General features: G+C 56.7%; 1 protein-coding gene across 1 annotated transcript in view; it reads right to left on the bottom strand.

The window, feature by feature from the left end:
- Positions 1-1,608: 1,608 nt before the first annotated feature.
- NFAM1 (NFAT activating protein with ITAM motif 1) overlaps positions 1,609-18,651 on the bottom strand; it is a 33,579-nt gene continuing 16,536 nt past the window's right edge. The window contains exons 3-6 of the mRNA XM_060165560.1: positions 17,626-17,738; positions 12,703-12,795; positions 3,745-3,831; positions 1,609-2,070 (exon numbers count right to left, since the gene is read on the bottom strand). Coding sequence (XP_060021543.1) covers positions 2,011-2,070; positions 3,745-3,831; positions 12,703-12,795; positions 17,626-17,738 — 353 coding nt within the window. The 3' untranslated portion in view covers positions 1,609-2,010. The remainder of the gene's footprint in view (positions 2,071-3,744; positions 3,832-12,702; positions 12,796-17,625; positions 17,739-18,651) is intronic.

Genomic DNA, 18,651 nt, shown 5'->3' with positions numbered 1-18,651 from the left:
GGGGGGTTTTGCACACGGGGAGGGCCATGGTCCTGTGTAGGTCTCACCAGGATCCTTTGCTTCGTGGAGAGGGGACTGCAGGGGGCTGGGCCAGGGCGGGGGGCGCAGTCTCTCCAGGCTCCCCGCACTACCCCAGGGGCCAACTGGAAAAGGATGATTCCCAGCCTGAGGGTCCGGGGCCAGGGGCTGAGGACGCTCTGGGGCCCAGCGAGGCAGCCTCCTCCTGTCTTGCTGCCTTTGGTCTCCCCTGGAGAGGCTCCACTGCACGCTGAGCGGCCTGCCTCCCTCACCCGGCCCCCAGCCCCGGCCTCTGCCTCAGGCTGACGGAGTCAGGGGCCTGGAAGGCAGCTTCGCCTCCCTAAACAGGCTAGGAGTTTGTTAAACTGCCTTCTGGCGAGCGGGGGCCTCTCCCCACAGCCCCGTGTTCCCGCTCAGAGCCCTCCTTGCCGTGTGCTCCAAGGCCAGGCTCAGAACCAAGCTGAGATGCTGTGAACCGTGCCACAGGCCCAAGGGGGCCACACACAGCCCTAGTGGAGGGGCAGGGGCTTCTTCCTGACGTCAGCCCAGGCCCACCCTGCCGGCCCCAGCCCTTACCCTGCGGGGGGGCCGACCTGCAGGATTGAAGGTGCTACCCACAAACCAGCCGGGGGTCTGGCCGGGGCCTGCGCCTCGGGCCACCACCCTCCTGGGCACATTGGGGTTTGTGTGAGAGGGCACCTGAGGGACCTCTGGGGACAGCACTGGGCGTGTGTGGAGAGAGGACTGGCCTGCCCATTGCACGAATGACCAAATAGTGGAAAGCAAGGGAGGGATGGGGGACAGCAGGGGAGGGAGGGCTCAGAGTCTGACAGCCTGGGTGAGCCCACCCTTAGCCCTGGTCTGCCTGTGAGGTAGGTTACAGTGCGGGGCTGCCGTGAGGTGAAATGAGGGGTAACGTGAACACTCGAGCAGCAGAAATGGCTCAGGGTCAGACACTGAGGGGCCATGGGGCCTGAGCTTCTGCAGCACAAAGGGACCCCTCTGCCCACCCCAGGGGAAGGCCCAAGAACAGAGCTATGCAGCTGGACCACGACAGAGAGGGCTGGCCTCCAGGCAGCTGGGACCAGCCCGGGGCAAGGAGGGAAGGGGCCGGGCTGGCCTCGATCCCCAGGGGCCGGGGCTGGGGCATAAGGCAGACAAAGACAGAGGAGGTGGGAGGGGTCGAGATAGGCCAGGTGGAGGGGCTCTGGGGAACTGGGCTGTAGGTAGACCAGGAGCAGCGAGGCCCTGAGGCTGGGGAAGGTTTGAGGTGGTGGTGAGCAGGGCGTGGTGAGGAAGCAGTTGGCACACAGAGCGTAGGCGGCCAGGCTGATGGGAAACAACCTTGGGGTCCTTGCTGGGGGAGGCAGAGAGCTCCCTGCGTGTGCCCGGACCCTCGCAGTCCCAGGCCCCCACTGAGCCGCCTCCCCGGCCTCCAGCTCTGTTCCTGAGCCCAGCGCAGCCTCTGCATGGTTCATTCTTGCCCACGCCCCATACCCCCCACGCCATCCCCTGATCTACTTTGTGTGGTCGCCTCGTGCCTTTGGCCTAGTTGGGCGGGGGGCGGGGAGACGGGGGCCATTTGCCTAGTTGCTCCTTTATTCACCTACGCTGGGACCCCTGTGCACACAGTACTGACAAGGGTCCCTGGCGGGAACCTCCCGGTGGTTCAGGCTGGTGCAAGAGAGCCCGTGTGTCTAGAGAGGGTAAGAAGGGCTCTGGGTGGCGTTCAGGAGAGCCCTTGGGGAGGGAGGGAGGGCCCGCCTGGCAGAGGGAGCCGCTCGGGCAAAGGTCCGGAGATGTGGCACGCTCGGCGGGTGTGGCCAGGCTGCAGAATGGGGGGGTGGGGTGGGGCCAGCCAAGGCAAGAGGGCAAGTGAGGTGATGGGGCACCCCTGGGGCCTCGCTTCTGGTACAGATCGAGTCCTTTGGAGGGAGAGGCTGCCCCAGGGCCTCTGATCCAGGCAAGACCCAGGGGCAGGCAGAGCTTGTCCTAGAGATTTTCATAGACCAGGTTAAATGCACCATCACCCTCAGATCCATGTTGTTTCTCCTGGAAAAAAATAAAAAGAAAAAAAGAAATAAAAAACAGTAGGGAGGGAAAAGAACAAACTTGCACAACTTTAGTTTTAGGCAGAGGCAGACAAACAGATGGCTTCCCAAGTAACTTTGACAGGGAGGACCGTCCTTGCGCCCAAGCCCACCGCACCAGCCTCTTCTCCCATCATTCCAGCCCATGCCTGCTCTCTGCCCTCCAACTCCACAGACCTCTTCTTTCCTGCCTTGGGCCTCCTCAGGTGCTCTTCCCTCTGCCTGGCATGCTCCCTCCACCCTACCTGTTCCCTGGCTACCTCCTCCTCACTCTGTACCCCCGAGAGCCCCCTTCCCAGCTCTGGCCTAGTCCCTCCCCAGAGCCCACCCTTCACAGGAGGCTACAAATGTCTCTGTGTGTTTGTAAGATCAGTGACCCTGTTCCTGCAGACCCAAGGATCCTGGAGGGCCGGAATATTTCTAGTCATCCTGCCAGGACTTCAGGGCCTGGCACATGGTGGGCACTGCCTGGGATGGCCCAGACATCCTTGGGGAAGCCCTGCCTCCAATCAGAGCCTAGTTCAGGGATGAGTATACAAAGGGCTTTGAGAATAGGAGATTCAACAAACAGAGTCAGCCTGGGCCAGCGGGGCCAAGCATTTGCTCCCCTCACTTCCTGATGGCTTTTCCAAGGTGCCTACCCACAGCCCTTGAGCTCCTGAATCCAACCTTGCACTTGATGGTGTCCAAAGCTCTGGTGTCGTTGCTACTTAACTTGGAACTCATTTGAATTCAGGGGCAGTTGATTTTGCAGTAAAATGTCACTCATCCACTTTACAGATGAGCAGACTGAGGTTTAAGAGAGAATCATGATCGGGACTTCCCTGGTGGCTCAGCGGTTAAAAACCCGCCGGCCAGTGCAGGGGACACGGGTGTGAGCCCTGGTCCGGGAACATCCTACATGCTGCAGAGTAACTAAGCCCGTGAGCCACAACTACTGAAGCCCGTGCTCCTGGAGCCCGTGCTCCGCAACAGGAGAAGCCACCGCAGTGAGAAGCCTGCGCACCGCAATGAAGAGTAGCCCGCGCTCGCTGCAACTAGAGAAAAGCCCGTGTGCAGCAACGAAGACCCATCGCATCCATAAATAAATAAATAAATGTATTAAAAAAAGAGAGAGAAAGAGAGAATCATGATCAAGTGATATGCCTTAGTCCCCATCGTGATAATAACGAAGCCCTGTCCAGACCCTCCCAGGCTGGCATCAGTGTAGACTCCAGCTCCCGGTTTTAGCCACCTTCAGCCTGGGGAGAGCTAGAAGCCAAACACCCCTGCTTTACTGGCCAGTGTAGACACTATACCGTGCCCAGTGGCAGTTACGATTGCTCATCTTGCACGGCGCCTACGGGGTCCCAGTACGACATTTGATCCTCATGGCAAATCTAGGAGGTGAGTGCTGTCAGGCTCCTCAGTTTACAGCCGAGGAGAAGCAGCCCCTTGGCCAGGGCTGCACAGCTGGTAAGGGGTGGAGCAGGGGTTCAAATCCACCAGACCTCCTAACCACTAGGCCAGCTGCCTCGCAGAGAGGGCTCTGATTCAGCAGCAGGTGGCTCCCTCCTCTGGTCCTATTTACCCGTTTCCCAGACGAGGAACAGGACAAATGGAGTAAGACGAGGCTCGCTGCCCAGCCCCTGCATACCTGGGAGAGCAGGTCCTGGTTGGAGGGCGGGCTGCTGGCCTCACTCTGGATGCAGTCGTAGACCTCGGTCTCTCGGCGCTGCAGGTCCTGCAAGAGACGTGGGAAGGTCACAGAAAGGTGAACAGAGGGGCAGGGCCCCGGCCGCAGCGGCCTGCTATACCTCCCCGCGCCCGAGGGAGCCTAGGGGCCGGGCAGACCTGTGAGGGGACACCCACCACCCCCAGCCTCGCCACTCGCGGTCACAGGGCTGCACCTGTGCACCTGCCGTTCCCTCTCGGAGCCATCTTACCCCTTCCCCGCTAGTACAGTGCCACTCCTCTCTGTGCCCCTTGCCAGCCGCTCACATCACCTCAAGGCTCTAGCAGAGCCTGTGCTCAGCCCGGTGGGCTCTCCAGGCCCCCAGGGAGCTGGCAAGAGGAAGGGCCCAGGCCCCCTCCCACCGTCCCTGCCTGTCCTTAGGTCCTTTGGTGCAGCCAGCAGCCCCCAGATGTGACTCCCATGGCCAAGGTTTCAATAGGATGCTCTCCTGGCATCCCCCCCTCACTCCCCTGGGCCAAAGCCCTGTCCCTGTGAGGGTCCCACCCACGCATCCACCCCTGTAGGTCTCCCTTCACCCCTCACCCCAGCCTGTGCTCACAGATGACCTAGGTACCCACTGCAGTCACACTCCTTTCCCACAGCTGTGCTTGGTTTGTTGCTGGGTCACTGTAGCTGTGGTTGGCACACTTGGAGAACAACACCAAATGAGCTCTGATGACGGGGCTCCTCGCTCAGCTAGATGTGTGTCTTAGGGCCACACTCACTCTTGGCCCAGCAATGAACAGCCTGACCAGAGGCCTCAGGATGGTAGAAAGAGATGGAGCTTTGAAATCAGACAAGCCTAGGTTCAACTCTCAGCTCTGACACCTGCCAGCTATAGGCAACCCCGGAACCTCCCTGTGCCTCAGTTTCCTCATCTGTAAAATGGGAATAATTGTATCTCTCTTTCAAAGGCTCAATGGATGATTAAATGAGATATTGTACATAAAGGGCCCAACAGAGGGTCTGGCGAATCCCAGGTGCTTAATAACTGTTGAATGGTCATCAAGGGAGGCTTGATGCCTCCCTCCCCTCTCTGCGGTCACAGCCTGGACCCTTCCTCAGACCCTGATGGGCACCAGGGTCCCAGGCAAGGGGCAGATGCTGCTCCTTGGGGGATGTCGGAACAGAGCTACTAACAGCCTAAGCAAGAGGCAGGAACCTTTCCTTCCCACGTGTACATGTCATATGGATGCCGGCTGCTTGCCAAGGAGGTGGTTTCCCTGGCAACAGGCAAGCAGGGGTTGCCGAGGCAGGCTGCAGAGACAGGTGGTGCTCTGAGGCAAGAGAAGGGAGGGGAGGGGGGGTGGGGGGAAGGAGGATCCGAGAGGTAGCGGGGCATGAAAACCTGTGTAATAAACCATTTGGCACTTGGGAGACCCTCACTTCAAGGGCATCACACACAGGGATGGCAAGGCTGCCTAGGGATCTCTGCGTCAGAAAGAGGGAGGGTCAGGACTTCTGTGGTGGCACAGTGGTTAAGAATCCACCTGCCAGTACAGGGGACACGGGTTCGAGCCCTGGTCCGGGAAGATCCCACATACCGCAGAGCAACTAAGCCCGTGTGCCACAACTACTGAGCCTGCGCTCTAGAGCCCGCAAACCACAACTACTGAGCCCGCGTGCCTAGAGCCTGTGCTCCGCAACAAGAGAAGCCACCGCAACGAGAAGCCCGCACACCACAACCAAGAGTAGCCCCTGCTCGCCGCAACTAGAGAAAAAGCCTGCGCGCAGCAATGAAGACCCAACGCAGCCAAAAATAAATAAAAATTTAAAAAAAAGAAAAAGAAAGAGGGAGGGTCTTGGAAGGGGTGCTTCCAACCTGCCTCTGGGTAAGGAAGGGGGCAAGGCTGTCCCAGGGAGGAGCCCAAATTCCGGTGAAAGGCATTTTCCAAGGCCTGCTCTGGCCTGTTGGGCTTTCATGTCTGCCCAGAGCACCAACCACTGCTGGCAAGCCTGGCACACGGGATGGGAATCTGCTCCTCAGCAGCCCTGGGCCTCCACCGCCTGTCCGCCCGGACCTGGATCCACAGATCTGACAGCCCCCCAAGCTGGATGCTTCTGGTCACAGAGTGAAGGGAGAAAAAGGGCCTCCTGGCTGACATGTCAGCAGGAGAGCAGATCTCGGGTCCCACAGATGGTTCCCTTCTCCCTCGTGTCCAGTCCACGTGGGCTGCCCACCACGCATTAGCCCAGAGAGGCCCAGAGATGTCTCAGGTCACACAGCCCCTCCCGCCCTTCGCTCCATGTGCTCCCACTGGCCTGGGCACACAGCTAAGTGATCTCCCAGCCAGAGAAGAGCATCCTGACCTGGGACCCCACAGGCCTGGGCCCCACACTGCAGGGGTCATGCTGTGGGTGGGAGCAGCTGCAGGGCTGAGGGCAGGGGAGGCCGCAGAGGTTGCTGCCAATTAGCAGCTGCTGAGTGAAGCCTCTGACAAGCCCTGACCTGCTGGGCTGCGTTTGCGTGCAGGGAGTGACCGGCATCACTAGGCTGTGAAATGCAGGGCAGCCTCATCAACAGGATACCTCCTCGGCCTTGCTTGCTGGTGATGGGGACTGCCTCCCACAGGGTATGCCCGCGGGGAGAAGGCCAGGCCTCTGAACGGGCTGGGCTGGGCTGTACTGGGATACGGCTCTGGGATCCAGGCCCTCTGAGCCCTTTGCCTCCTGCTGCCCAGTATGAGCAGTGATGCTGGGCCGAGTGGTCACCAGCCCTGGCAGAGGCGTGAAGTCCGTGCCAAGGCTTTTGTCCAGGTGGGCTGAGGCCAGAGCTGAAGTCAGCTGCCCTGGGCCAGGACCTAGTCTGAGGGTCTGGGACATTGGTCCCCCTGTAATACCCTCCCCTGTCACCAAGGAAACATGAGAGCTGTGGTCTCACAGACACCTGCATGTTGAGGTTTGCATGGTGCCCTCTGCGGGGCAGACGGCTGAGACCTGGGGGCCTTGTTCAGCAAGGAGTGGTACTCAGGAGAGACGGAGCACCTCTGCTCTAGGTCAAGGTCCTGGCGTGTGTGAAGTAAACGGCCCACGGCAGTGACAGGAGTCTGGTGAGGCAGGGCTGGGTTTGGCCTCCAATGAAGGCCTCTCGTGCCAGGCTGAGGAGCTGGCAATGGGGAGCCCCTGGAGGTTTCTGAGTGGGAAGCGACAGCATCAGTGGTGTGTCGGAAAGGCCCCTCCTGCTGCCGTGAGGCGTGGGAGGGCTGGAGGCTGACAGCAAGAATGAGGCGCTGGGCCAGGCAGAGGCTGGAACACAGCTGGGTGGGGGGGCGGTGTCCAGATGCTTCTGGGGAGCGTGAAACTACAATGCTGATGCCCCACATTCGCCATGGAGTACCTACTCTGTACCCAGCACCGAACCCCAGGGAACCCCAGCCAGCTGGGAGCTAAGCACAGGCCTCCACTCAGCTGATCGCTGAGCACCTACTACGTGCCAGGCACTGGGCTGGTGCGGGGGAGGGCGCCAGGCAGACCACGATCAGAAAGAAATCGGTGGCCGTAAGGGCCACGGAGAGACCCAGAGAAGGAGGATGGGGATGTTGGCTCACGGAGAGGGTGGGGAGGTCAGAAAGGCCTCCTGCAAAGGTGCCCTCTGAGCAGAGAGCTGGGGAGTGAGACAGCAGCCCCTGGACGGCTCCAGAAAGGACACCGTGGAGGGGAGGGTGCAGCCAGCACCAAGGCCCCCCTGCGGGGTGGGCATGGGGGGCAAGACTGGTGCATCTGGAGAACATCAAGGAGGCCAGTGTGCCTGGAGCGAGTGAGTGAGGGGAGAGACAGTGGGAGGGCCTGTGGGCAGAGCTCTCAGAGACCACTGTCAGGGCTCCGGTGTTGACTCTGAGTGGGACAGAATCTATCTCACTAGACGGCCGAGGTGGTCATGAGAACATGATCCGCAGACCTCCAACTCCAGGGATCAGCATCGACCCGGGGCCCCAGCTGCTGGGCTCTGAAACCCATCATTACATGTGCACAGAGGGCCCCCCCCGCCACCGTGGGCTACCGCCAGCCAATGGCTGAGCTTAGCAGGGATGCCGTCACAGCCTCCCGCTCTGGGAGATCTGGGACTCCTCTGACTGGGCTCCCCATGGCCTGCTGAATCTTCCCTAGATGGTGCGGTGGTCGGTGCATCCTCTCTGCCTTCCTTCACCCTTTCCTTTACCCAGGATGAGATCTGCAAGAGTCTGACAACTCTCCCAGTCTTCTCCATTTTCTCTCACAGGTGGTTTCCCTAATAAAACTATCACACATTTACCCCCGTCTTGGTGTCTGCTTCTCGGGGGACCTAGACTCACCAAGGGCTCTGAGCAGAGCGGGATGTGATCTGTGTTTGGGTGGGATCACTCTGCTGCTCCTGGGTGGAGCACAGACTGTGGGGCAAGGATAATAACGGGCCAACTGATTAGAAACCAACTGCAGGACTCCAGGCACGAAATGGTGGTGGCTCCCACCAGCGTCAGCCCTGGAGGGGTGAGAAGGTCAGATGCTGGATATGTTTGCAATGAGATGTGCTGATGGATCCGATGTGAGCAGTGATGGAAGGAGAGAAGGAAAGGGCAATTTCAAAAGGTTTAGCCTGAGCATCAGGGAGGATGGAGCAACCATTCACTGCATGAGGAGGACTGTGGGAAGAGGTACTTCGATGGGTAAAGAATTGGAGATTGGTCTGAGAGAGAAGCCGATACGGGGTCCAAATGCAGTTGCTTCTGGTGTTCAGAGGAGGGGCCTGGGCTGGACGTATAAATTTGGGAGTTGTCAGAGTGTAGAGGGTCTCAAAACCTTGAAGCTGCTTCACTCCCAAGGAGGAGAGTGAAGATCAAAGAGAAAGGGCCCCAGGCCTGGACTCTAATGCTTAGAGGTCAGGATTTCTCTGGTTCCTAAGAAGGAACCAGGGATGCAGGCTGAGGAGGCATGGTAGTGAGTCAGAGGGGCATTAGGAGAGAGTGGAATGTTCTGGAAGCAAGTAAAGAAAGTGTGTCTAGGCGGAGGGAGAGCTTGCTGGTGTCACATGCTATTGCTCATCAGGAAAGAGGAAGGCTGGGAACTGACCACGGGGTTTAACAATGTGGAGGTCAACGGGTACCTTGAGAAGGAAGGCTTTGGGGGGCAGAAAGGAGAGGTGTGCAGAAAGCCTGACTGAGTGGGTCGGAAAGGAGAGCCAGAAACTGAAGACAGGGAATTTTGACAGATCTGTTATAAGGAGTCGTCGAGAAAGGACAGGGTCCCTGGAGGTGGCTGTGAGCTCAAGATAAGGAATTTAAGATGGAAGAAATCATAGCATGTTTGCAAACTGGAAATGTAATACTGTATCATTAGCTCTATATTAAAGGTTATGAAACCAAGACTCAGAAAGTTTAAGTAGCAGAACCCGTGAGCAAAAGAACTAGGCCTTGAACCCCAGTCTGTCTGGCTTACTCCAAATCCATGCTCCTTAATAGGTCAACTTGGGCTTCCCTGGTGGCGCAGTGGTTGAGAGTCCGCCTGCCGATGCAGGGGACACGGGTTTGTGCCCCGGTCCGGGAGGATCCCACATGCCGCGGAGCGACTAGGCCTGTGAGCCATGGCCGCTGAGCCTGCATGTCCGGAGCCTGTGCTCTGCAACGGGAGAGGCCACAACAGTGAGAGGCCCGTGTACCGCAAAAAAAAAAAAAAGGTCAACTTTTCACACACAAAAAAACTGGAGTAGTACAGCTTTTTTTTCCTGTCACAATATATCATGAACATTTTCCCACATGAATAAAAAGCAAAAATTGACATAATCAGAAGGAGAAATATACAATCTACAAGCAAATGGGCAGATTTTAACTCAATTCACTCAACATTTGATAGACAAGATAATCAATAAGGATATGGCATACTTTAGCAACACCATCAATAAACTTGACCTCACTGACACATATAGAACACTCACTCAGCCATGCACAATGCACACGAAATATAAGCCAACAATAAAGCGAGTCTCAAAAGACTTCAAAGGATTAAAATCCTACCGAATGTATTCTCTGATCACAGTGGAATTTGTGAGAAACAAAAAACAGAATGATAACTAAAAAACAAACGTTTGAAAATTAAGCAAAAGACTTTTAAATAACTCATGGGGCAAGTGGGAAATTTAAACTGAAAGACAACAAAACTATGACATATCAAAACTTGTGGGATACAACTAAAGCCATACTTAAAGGGAAGTTCATAACCATAAGTGCATAAATTAGGAAAAAAGAAAGATTGAAAACCAGTGATCTATCCATCCAAAGAAAGTAGAGGAGAAGTATACAAAAATCCTTCCCTGGGCTTCCCTGGTGGCGCAATGGTTGAGAGTCTGCCTGCCGATGCAGGGGACACGGGTTCGTGCCCCGGTCCAGGAGGATCCCACATGCCGCGGAGCGGCTGGGCCCGTGAGCCATGGCCGCTGAGCCTGCGCGTCCGGAGCCTGTGCTCCGCAACAGGAGAGGCCACAACGGTAAGAGGCCCGCGTACCACAAAAAAAAAAAAAAAAAAATCCTTCCCTGGATGTTGTCCACTGTCACCACTCTTGTTCACCATCACTGTCTGAGGCAGTGCGATAAAACAAACAAAAAAAAGAAAGAAAAGGTATGAAGATTAAAAAGGAAGAAATGAAACTTCCACTATTCATAGATGACATGACTAGGTTCATAGAAAATCCAAAGCAACTTACAGAGAAACTATTAGAATTAATTAGTGAATTCATCAAGGTTACTCTCTATATAAAGTCAATATACAAAAATCAATCGTATTTCTACATACCAGCAATAAACAATTAGAAAATAAAATTAGGGACTCCCCTGGTGGTCCAGTGGGTAAGATTCCGCACTCCTAATGCAGGGGGCCCAGGTTCGATCCCTAGCCGGGGAACTAGATCTCTCATGCATGCCGCAACTAATAAGCCGTCACGACGCAACTAAGGAGTCCACATGCTGCAAATAAGAAGCCTGCATGCTGCAACTAAGACCCAGCACAGCCCAAAATAAATGAATAAATTTAAAAAAAAAGAAAATTAAAATGGGGACAACACCTGTACCCTGAAGCCCTATTATGAGTATTAATGACATAACAGGTATAAAATCCTACAACAGTACCTGGCACGTAGTAGGTACTCAACAAATGACTTCGTGACATCATCATCACTCTTGTGAACGTATTCTTATCTGCCCAGGCCCAACCCCAGCAGCTAGGGACTGGTCTCAAGGGCTAGCAGAGTCTGCGGCCTCCCTTCACATCTCCTTTCCAGCCCTAAAACCTTTTGAAGCCACCCTGCAACCTGGCAGGGCCTTTGGGCCTCTTCCTCACGCTCCAGAGAAGTCTAAACACGGGCAAGAAAGACGTTCCATGCAAACGTGAGTCTCTTCCATTAAAAGTAATCTTGGAGAAGGATATTTATTCATGTGAAAAGATGTTCATGAGATATTGTAACATGAACAAAACTAGCTGTACTACTCCAATTTTTTTAAAAAAAAGTATGTGTGAGTGTGTGTATGGGTCTCTTTGTATGTGTTTACAGAAAAGACTGGAAGGTACAGAGGTCAACGCTACTAGTGTTTATACTGGAAGAAGATAGGCCTAGAATGATGGTTATTTTCCTCTTTTTGATATATATAGAAAGATCTCGTGTGTGTGTGTGTGTGTGTGTGTGTGTGTGTGTGTGTGTGTGTGTACGGAGAGAGAGAAATGTTTTCATTTAACAGTTGACACCAGAACTCCTCCTAGGGAAAATACCACGATGAGCTGCTGGGAGAGAAGAGAGAATATGGGGAAGTCTGGGGCCACGTGGGAAGCAGTGGCTACTGGAAATTCCCTGGGGTGGAGGGGCTGAAGGCCCCATGAGAGCTGGCCGTGTTACGTTCTGTTTGGGGCTATGGGCGCTGCCCTGTAGGAATGCTGCCTTTGCCTCGTCCCCATCTGCCTCATCCTCAGTAAACCGGACCATATTCTGAACACCCTCTGCGCGGGGTTTTATGGACATCGAGGAAGGACCTGAGCGTCATGTATGAGTCAGGGTGGTGGGGACAGGAACAGCTACAGCCCATACAGGCAGAGTCCCGGAACATGCCCTTGGAGGACCTGCAGGACCCAGGCATGACTGTGCACCTCCCAGGTGCTGAGTCAAGACCCCTACCTGGCGGCTGGAGGCCCCGTGGAGTTGAGACCCCAGCTGACACTGGGTGGCATTTATTCTTCACTCTCTCCACAATGAGCATATGTTATTTGTTCAACTAAAATAGATGTAACTGAAAAAAGAATGTCTGTCACCATCCCAGCCACCGGGCAGAGTGACCACGTGTTGACCAGATGGGCAAGCCAGGCTGGGGGAGCACACAGCATCTCAGCCGTGTCTCTGCTTGACTGTAAGGACATAAAACAGTGCGTGTGTGTGTGTGTGTGTGTGTGTGTGTGTGTGTGTGTGGTGGGGAAGGGGGGTGTGAAGAATTGAAAATCGTTGTGTGTTAAGGGCGTGGGACACTGCCTGACTCTTTCCTCTTTTTGTGATTCCTGTTGCTGTGGCTCCGATGCTGTTTGTGCAATAAAAACAGGAAGGAGTTGGTGAGCGGGTCAACGTCACTTGGTCAGATGAAGGGACTTTCTCCATTCCTCACCAACTGTGCCCTCACTGGCCCTCATTCCAGAAGTGCAGGGGCACGCCAAGGAGGGGACCCCAGCGGCACCTCGCAACTGCACTCCTTCCAGGGCCCAGGGCCACACACTTGTAACCTCGGTTCACCTTCACAGAAATCCCTCCAGGCAGGAATTCTTGTCCCCAGTTTACAGGTGAGGAAGTAGAGGCTCCCAGAGAGGTCACACAGCTGGTACACTGGCCAAGCCAGGGAACCAGACCCCGAGCCAGGCCTCAGAGGGCGGAGGACTCACTGTGTAGACGGATTCGGGTGGAGGCTGCTCCCGGCTGCTGGCAGCGCTGGGGCCCTTCTGGGCAGTGTGCTTCCGTGGAGCCTGCGTCTGTCTCTGTGGGGAAAGGAGTCAGGGCTGGGGACCAGAGGCTCTCCTTCTTCCCACCCCCGACCAGACCCCACCAGAGGAAAGGATGGCAGGTTGTCATGAGGCCACTCAGAAGTGCATCACTCAGCACCTTCCATCCACCCTCTCTAGGGAAACAGGGCAAATACCTGCAAGACCTACATCAAACCACTCATCTGCCCGGGGACACCGGACATGATAAACATCCCGGCGAGGCAACTGCCCACCACCCAGTACCAGAGCACAGTGCCCGCAGTGTGACAGGGTCCCTGGCTGCAGCCCATTACTGTGGGTATTGCTGAGTGAGCCAGCGCAGGCCAGACCAGGTGTCCAGTCCCTCTCTGCCCCTCACTGGCTCTGCGGCCTCACTCAAGCACTTACTCTCTCCGGACCTCAGTTTCTCCAGCCATCAACCTCCTTTGCGAGATTGCTGCACAGATTCAGGGAGGTGATGAGGGAGTCAAGCACTCTTGACACTCGTGGGCCACTTATGTGGCCCTTGGCCAACCACACACACTCTGGTTAGCCAGGTGGTGTGAAGAAGGGGACACCATCCCTGCCCTCCCGGGGCTTAAGACCCGGTGGGGAAATGGACAACGAACCAGCAGTTTTACCACGTGTGGTTCATGCGCTGACCCACGGGGACAGAGCCCCTGGCGCACAGGAGGGAAAAAACGCCTCGCCTGGCAGGGAGGCTGAGAGGAAAGTTGTTTAAGGCCGAGATGTTCATTGGGAAGAGAGGCAGAGGGAGCAGGTCTGGAAGAATTTAAAGACGGTCGGCGTGGCCGGAGAGGCGAACCTGCCCTGGTTGGGTCAGGACGGCCATGCTGGGCTTCGAGAAGAGGGTGGACAGTGGAAAACATCTGAGGGCTTTAACCAGGAGGCGCCAGGATCAGAAAGTGGTTTCAGAAAGCTCACGCTGGGTGCTGCGTGAAGCGCTAATGGTCGTGGAGGCCAGGGCAGTGGGCCTTCGGGAGGGTGAGGGCTCAGCTCCTTCCAAGTCAGAGGGAGGCTGTCCGGATGCCCCCCTCATCTCAGGCACACCACACTGCCAACAGTGAAGCAACACAGCCTCATCTCGGGGCAGGACCTAATTAAAAACCCTAGCCGCCTGCCAATCCCCAGACCATTTACTTGGGATTAGCTCTCGAGAGCTGCTTAACACTCGGGCAGAAGCCAGCGCCACCCCCAGTCGCAGCATAGTAATGGCTCGGGAGTACCTGGAGCCTCACTGGGTGCCAGGTGGGGCTCTAAAGGCATCACTTGCCTTATCTCCTGTGCCTCTCAACAAACCTGCAAGACCAGTCTTCATATCATCCCTGTTCCACCCATGAGGCTGTGAAGGCTCAGAGAGGGCTGACAACTTGCCCGAGGTCACACAGCCAGAAGTGGCAGGGGCAGGATTGGAACCCAGGTCTGTGTGATTCACCAAGATGCTGGTCTGACAGTACCTGGAGTTTTCACTCCCCTGTTTTGTTTGAAAGTGCAGGTCTCACAGAGAGATCGGTGCAGGCATCCGTGCAGCACTTCACAGTTTACAAAGAACTCTGGGACTTGTCATTTAATTCTCATAGTAGCCTAAGGAGGTGGGCATGGACTTCCCACTTACCAGAGGGGGAAACAGGTTTGTCCAGCTAGTCATTGACTGCCCTTGGATCAAACCCAGATGCCCTGTTCTCAAATCTAGTGCCCCTGCCCTGCACCACCTACTTCACTGCCAAAGCTGGCGGTGTGGGCTCATGGGCAGGGGCTCCCCTGGACCCCATGGGGAGCAGCACCCAGGCCTGGCCTCGTGGCATGCCTATTGAGGCTGGTGGGGCCGCCAGGGAGGTAACTGCCACTGTGGGTTCGTGAGGAGTCCATGTCTACCAGGGGCTAGGGCAGACTTCTCAGGGTTTGCTTGTGCCCTGAACATAGGACAGGAGTCTGAGGATGTGTCCCAGGCCATGGAAACAGTGCAGTGTTATTACTGGGGTGGTGATGCTCCTTGGAGCCAGCCTTGCCCCATCTGGGTGCCCTGTCCCAGACCATCAGCATTTACCCTTCCAATTGTGATTTTCAAATGAATAAACCAATCGGCAGCTCAGGAAACCTGTAAAGCCTCTGTTTCCCCCTCTGTAAAATGGGAGCGATACCATCACCTTGCCCACCTCACAGCCTGGCCACCTCTGACTCATCTTTCAGGTCTCAGCTCTCATTTACTCCATCACTCCTTCCATAAGCACTATGTGTCAGGGTCTCCCAGACACTGGGGACACCAAGTCCCTTCTTTCTGGGACTTATGCTCTGGTGGAGGAGACGGTAATGACACAGAAGCAAGGGTGTGGGGAGCAAAGCAAGAAGAACCAAGCGAGAAGCAGGGAGACCCACATTCTGGGCGAGGGGTGATGGAAGCCGGGGCTGGGGTTGGGGCAGGAGAGAAGGGGCTGGATCCTGGACAGACTGTCTGCAGGACTTGCCGAGGGATCAGCCGTAGGGGGCGGGAGGGGGTGGGCACGCAGCAAGCCTTCTGGCCCGAGCATCTGGGGGCCTGGTACCATGTGCTGAGCTGGGGCCGACCTGGGGGGACTAAGGAGTGCTGTTCCTGACCAGGTGGGTGCAGACGCCCGGGGGTGCCCACACGGAGTGGACGTGATCTGGGGCTCGGGGTGGGGGGCTGGGGGGCTCTGGGCAGCCACATTGGGTGGGACTGTAATCCCGGGAGCAGAGCCGTCACGGAGGAGCGTAGACAGATGAGGAGATCTCTGAGGAAGGGGCCTGGGAGGTGCCAATGTTCAGAGGCCATGAAAATGTGGGTGACCCAGCACAGGGCCACCGGGGGATCCTAGGACCAAGGAAGGAGTGTGCCGTGGAGGAGGGAGACTGTGTCTGATGCCCTGCGAGGATGAGGACGGATCAGCATCAGAGGCTGCCTGCTCCGGGGAGCCAACCTTGACCCCAGGTTGAGCCCTCGAACCTGCTCTCAGGACAGGAATCATCTGCGTCTTCTGAGTCAGTGGCTCCGGCTTCGATTCATTTATCAGATGTGCTGCTGGCGTCCTCCATGCCTCTTCCTCCTCGGCCCTGTCCTCCCGGCCCCCGTGGCTGGCTGCCGGGCCTGTCTCTGGCCGGGGCTCCCACTGCATGCTTTGCTCCTGCGCTCAGCTCATGGTTCAAACGCTGGCCATCCAGTTCTGGGGCAGCACCTACAGGGGCCACGTCCGAATTTGGATCCAGCTCCGGGAAGCTCTGGGAACTTCTCTGGCAACACAAACCCAGCAGCAGCTTCTGGCCTCCTGAGTTCTCTCTCCTTCAGGACCAGGTTCTCACAGCAGCCCCTCCTCCCTCAAGTGCAGGGAGGGACAGCAGGAAGTGTCCATGCACTGTGCTCCCACCAGGGGTCGGGCACCAGCTGATGACTCGCAAATGTGGTCTCTTCCACCCTTTTCGGGTAAGGGTGGGGATCCATCCTTATCCCCATTTCTGGAGGAGAAAACACACTCGGAGAGGGTCGAAACTTGACAAGAGGACAGGGGCTGCATCTGTCTTGCTTTCCACTGTGTCTGACGATTAGCCCAGTGCCTGGCACACACTAGACACTCAACAGCTATTCCTGGAAGGAGAGGAGGGAAGGCGAGAGGGAGAGGGACGAAGGAGGCAGGGTCTCCGAGGCCGTGTGGCAGGAGGAGGGGCTGGGATCTGAGGTCAAGCTGAGGCTTCGAGGTTCACGCTCTCCCATCCTCCCTTCGAGACTTTACTGAGCACCTACTCTGCACCACTGTCTCCCTGGCCTCTCAGGACACTGAGATCCAGTCATTAAAATCCTCTTTTTGGGGCTTCCCTGGTGGCACAGTGGTTGAGAGTCCGCCTGCTGATGCAGGGGACACGGGTTCGTGCCCCGGTCTGGGAAGATCCCACATTGCTGCGGAGCGGCTGGGCCCGTGAGCCATGGCCGCTGAGCCTGCGCGTCCAGAGCCTGTGCTCCGCAACGGGAGAGGCCACAACAGTGAGAGGCCTGCGTACCGCAAAAAAAAAAAAAAGAAAAAAAATCCTCTTTTTGCAGAGCAGGGGCTGAAGTGAGGGCTCAGGGTCAAGGTCTTGCCCTGACTCTGCTCTGCCCTCACCGGCTGTGCTTCACACTTCATGGGAGGCGTTTGTGTGGTCATACAGTAAGCCAAGTGGCGGGGGGGTCCACAGACGGAGTATGAGTCCCTCAGCACCCCTGCCTGAAGCCCAGTTACTGTGTCCACACCCAGGCTGAAGCCTGGGAGCTGCTCGGTGAGGGCAAACAAGAGCTGTCCTGCCTGTACCCATCCTTGGAAGAGCAACAGGGTGGGGAGGAAATATATTAAGGGCCAGTCACCGCCTCTCTGAGCCTCACTTTTCAGAGCTGTAAAATGGGAAGAAAAGTCTCTCACCAGGTGACGCTGGGACGCGAACCAGAGCACGCCTGGGAGGGTGCCTGGCACCCAGCGGCCCTGAGGAAAGGTGTCTTCCTTCCTTCTGGGCTGCCGGGGATCCAGAAAATCTGAGATAAGGTTTCCTAATCTGGAGGGCTAGAAATGGTAAACACGCGGACTCATGGCTTCCATCAGACACTCAGAGGGACCCGTGGCCCGGAAAAGGCTCAAGAGCCCTGATTTCTTGCAACAAGATCACAAAGGACCTGGTGGTGGTGAGTTGGCAGCACAGGCCCAGCCACAGCGCAGGACGAGGGAGGGGGCCCTGGTGCAAGTGGCCACGAGGAACACCTATTCCAGGCACCCCCTCATGGGGTGGCATCCCTAAGCCACGGTGAGTGGGGTGGGGGCAGCGTCGCCGTGTGCCCGCAGCCCCTACCTTCTTCCAGAGCAGCAGGGCCGTGGCCAGGATGCCAAGGACAGCCAGGAGGCCGATGAAGCAAAGAAGCAGGAGGTCCTGGGGGCCCTGCGGGGGCTCTCGGTAGCCTGTGTCTGGGTGCAGGGCAGGGAAGCAGAGACGTTAGTTGCCTGGGAGAGACACCCCCCACCCCCCAACCCTACTTACAACTCTCCCCCACCAGGACCCCCAGACCCTGCCTCTGCTGAGGTCCTCCTTCCCACACTCGCCTTGGCTACGTTTCTATGTTTGCTGCCTTGATTCCTGTTAGGAGTCAGAACTACATCCTTTGCTTCTTAGGTGCCCCTGCCTCGGTGACTTGGGTCCACCGAGAGGTGCTTATGGGACCTGGGTGAGCCATTTCGCCTCCTGAGGCCTCCTCCTTTCCACACGTGAAGTAGAGATCATACGGGCAGGAGTGGTGAGGGTGAAGGGGGTGGGCTTGCACAAGGCCTGGCAGGTGCTGCCGGCACCAGGGGTAGGTGAGAGCACAGCCTAGCCCCTTCCCTTGAGCCATCCAGCCTTTCATCCACCACTTTCTCCTTCCATGCCTCTGTCCACCCCTCTGTCCAGCTGGTTGGCCCAAAATTGCAGAGTGCCAACCACATGCCAGGCTCACGAGCGTCTGTTATTTAACTAGTACATCCTGCTACCGGGCGCCAGCCCTCGCCTTCAGGCTCTCACTCATCCCAGGAAAAGCCTCTGACAGGCAGGGTATTGCCATGAAGAGTAGGTCCAAGGTGATATCCTGGCAAGCAGCAGGACTGAGGGCCGAACTCAGGTCCGTGGGATTCTGTAACCCTGGCCCCTACCAGCGGGAGTCGCAGAGGTGCCTCAGAGAATCGCGACTTCAGCGATGGGCTGTTCTTAACCTTTTGGAGTCATTACTCTTTTGAGAACGTGAAGAAAACTAGGAATCTGTCCCCAGAAAGATATACACGAGCCGTGTCTTTGTTCACAGGTCTCTGCAAACACACGTGCACATGCCCCATTCTGTGCTCACCGAAC

The sequence above is a fragment of the Lagenorhynchus albirostris genome, chromosome 11, assembly GCF_949774975.1.
Source record: "Lagenorhynchus albirostris chromosome 11, mLagAlb1.1, whole genome shotgun sequence".
NCBI lineage: Eukaryota > Metazoa > Chordata > Mammalia > Artiodactyla > Delphinidae > Lagenorhynchus > Lagenorhynchus albirostris.
The sequence above is the reverse complement of the archived record's forward strand: the minus strand, read 5'-3'. Positions and strand labels throughout refer to the sequence as shown.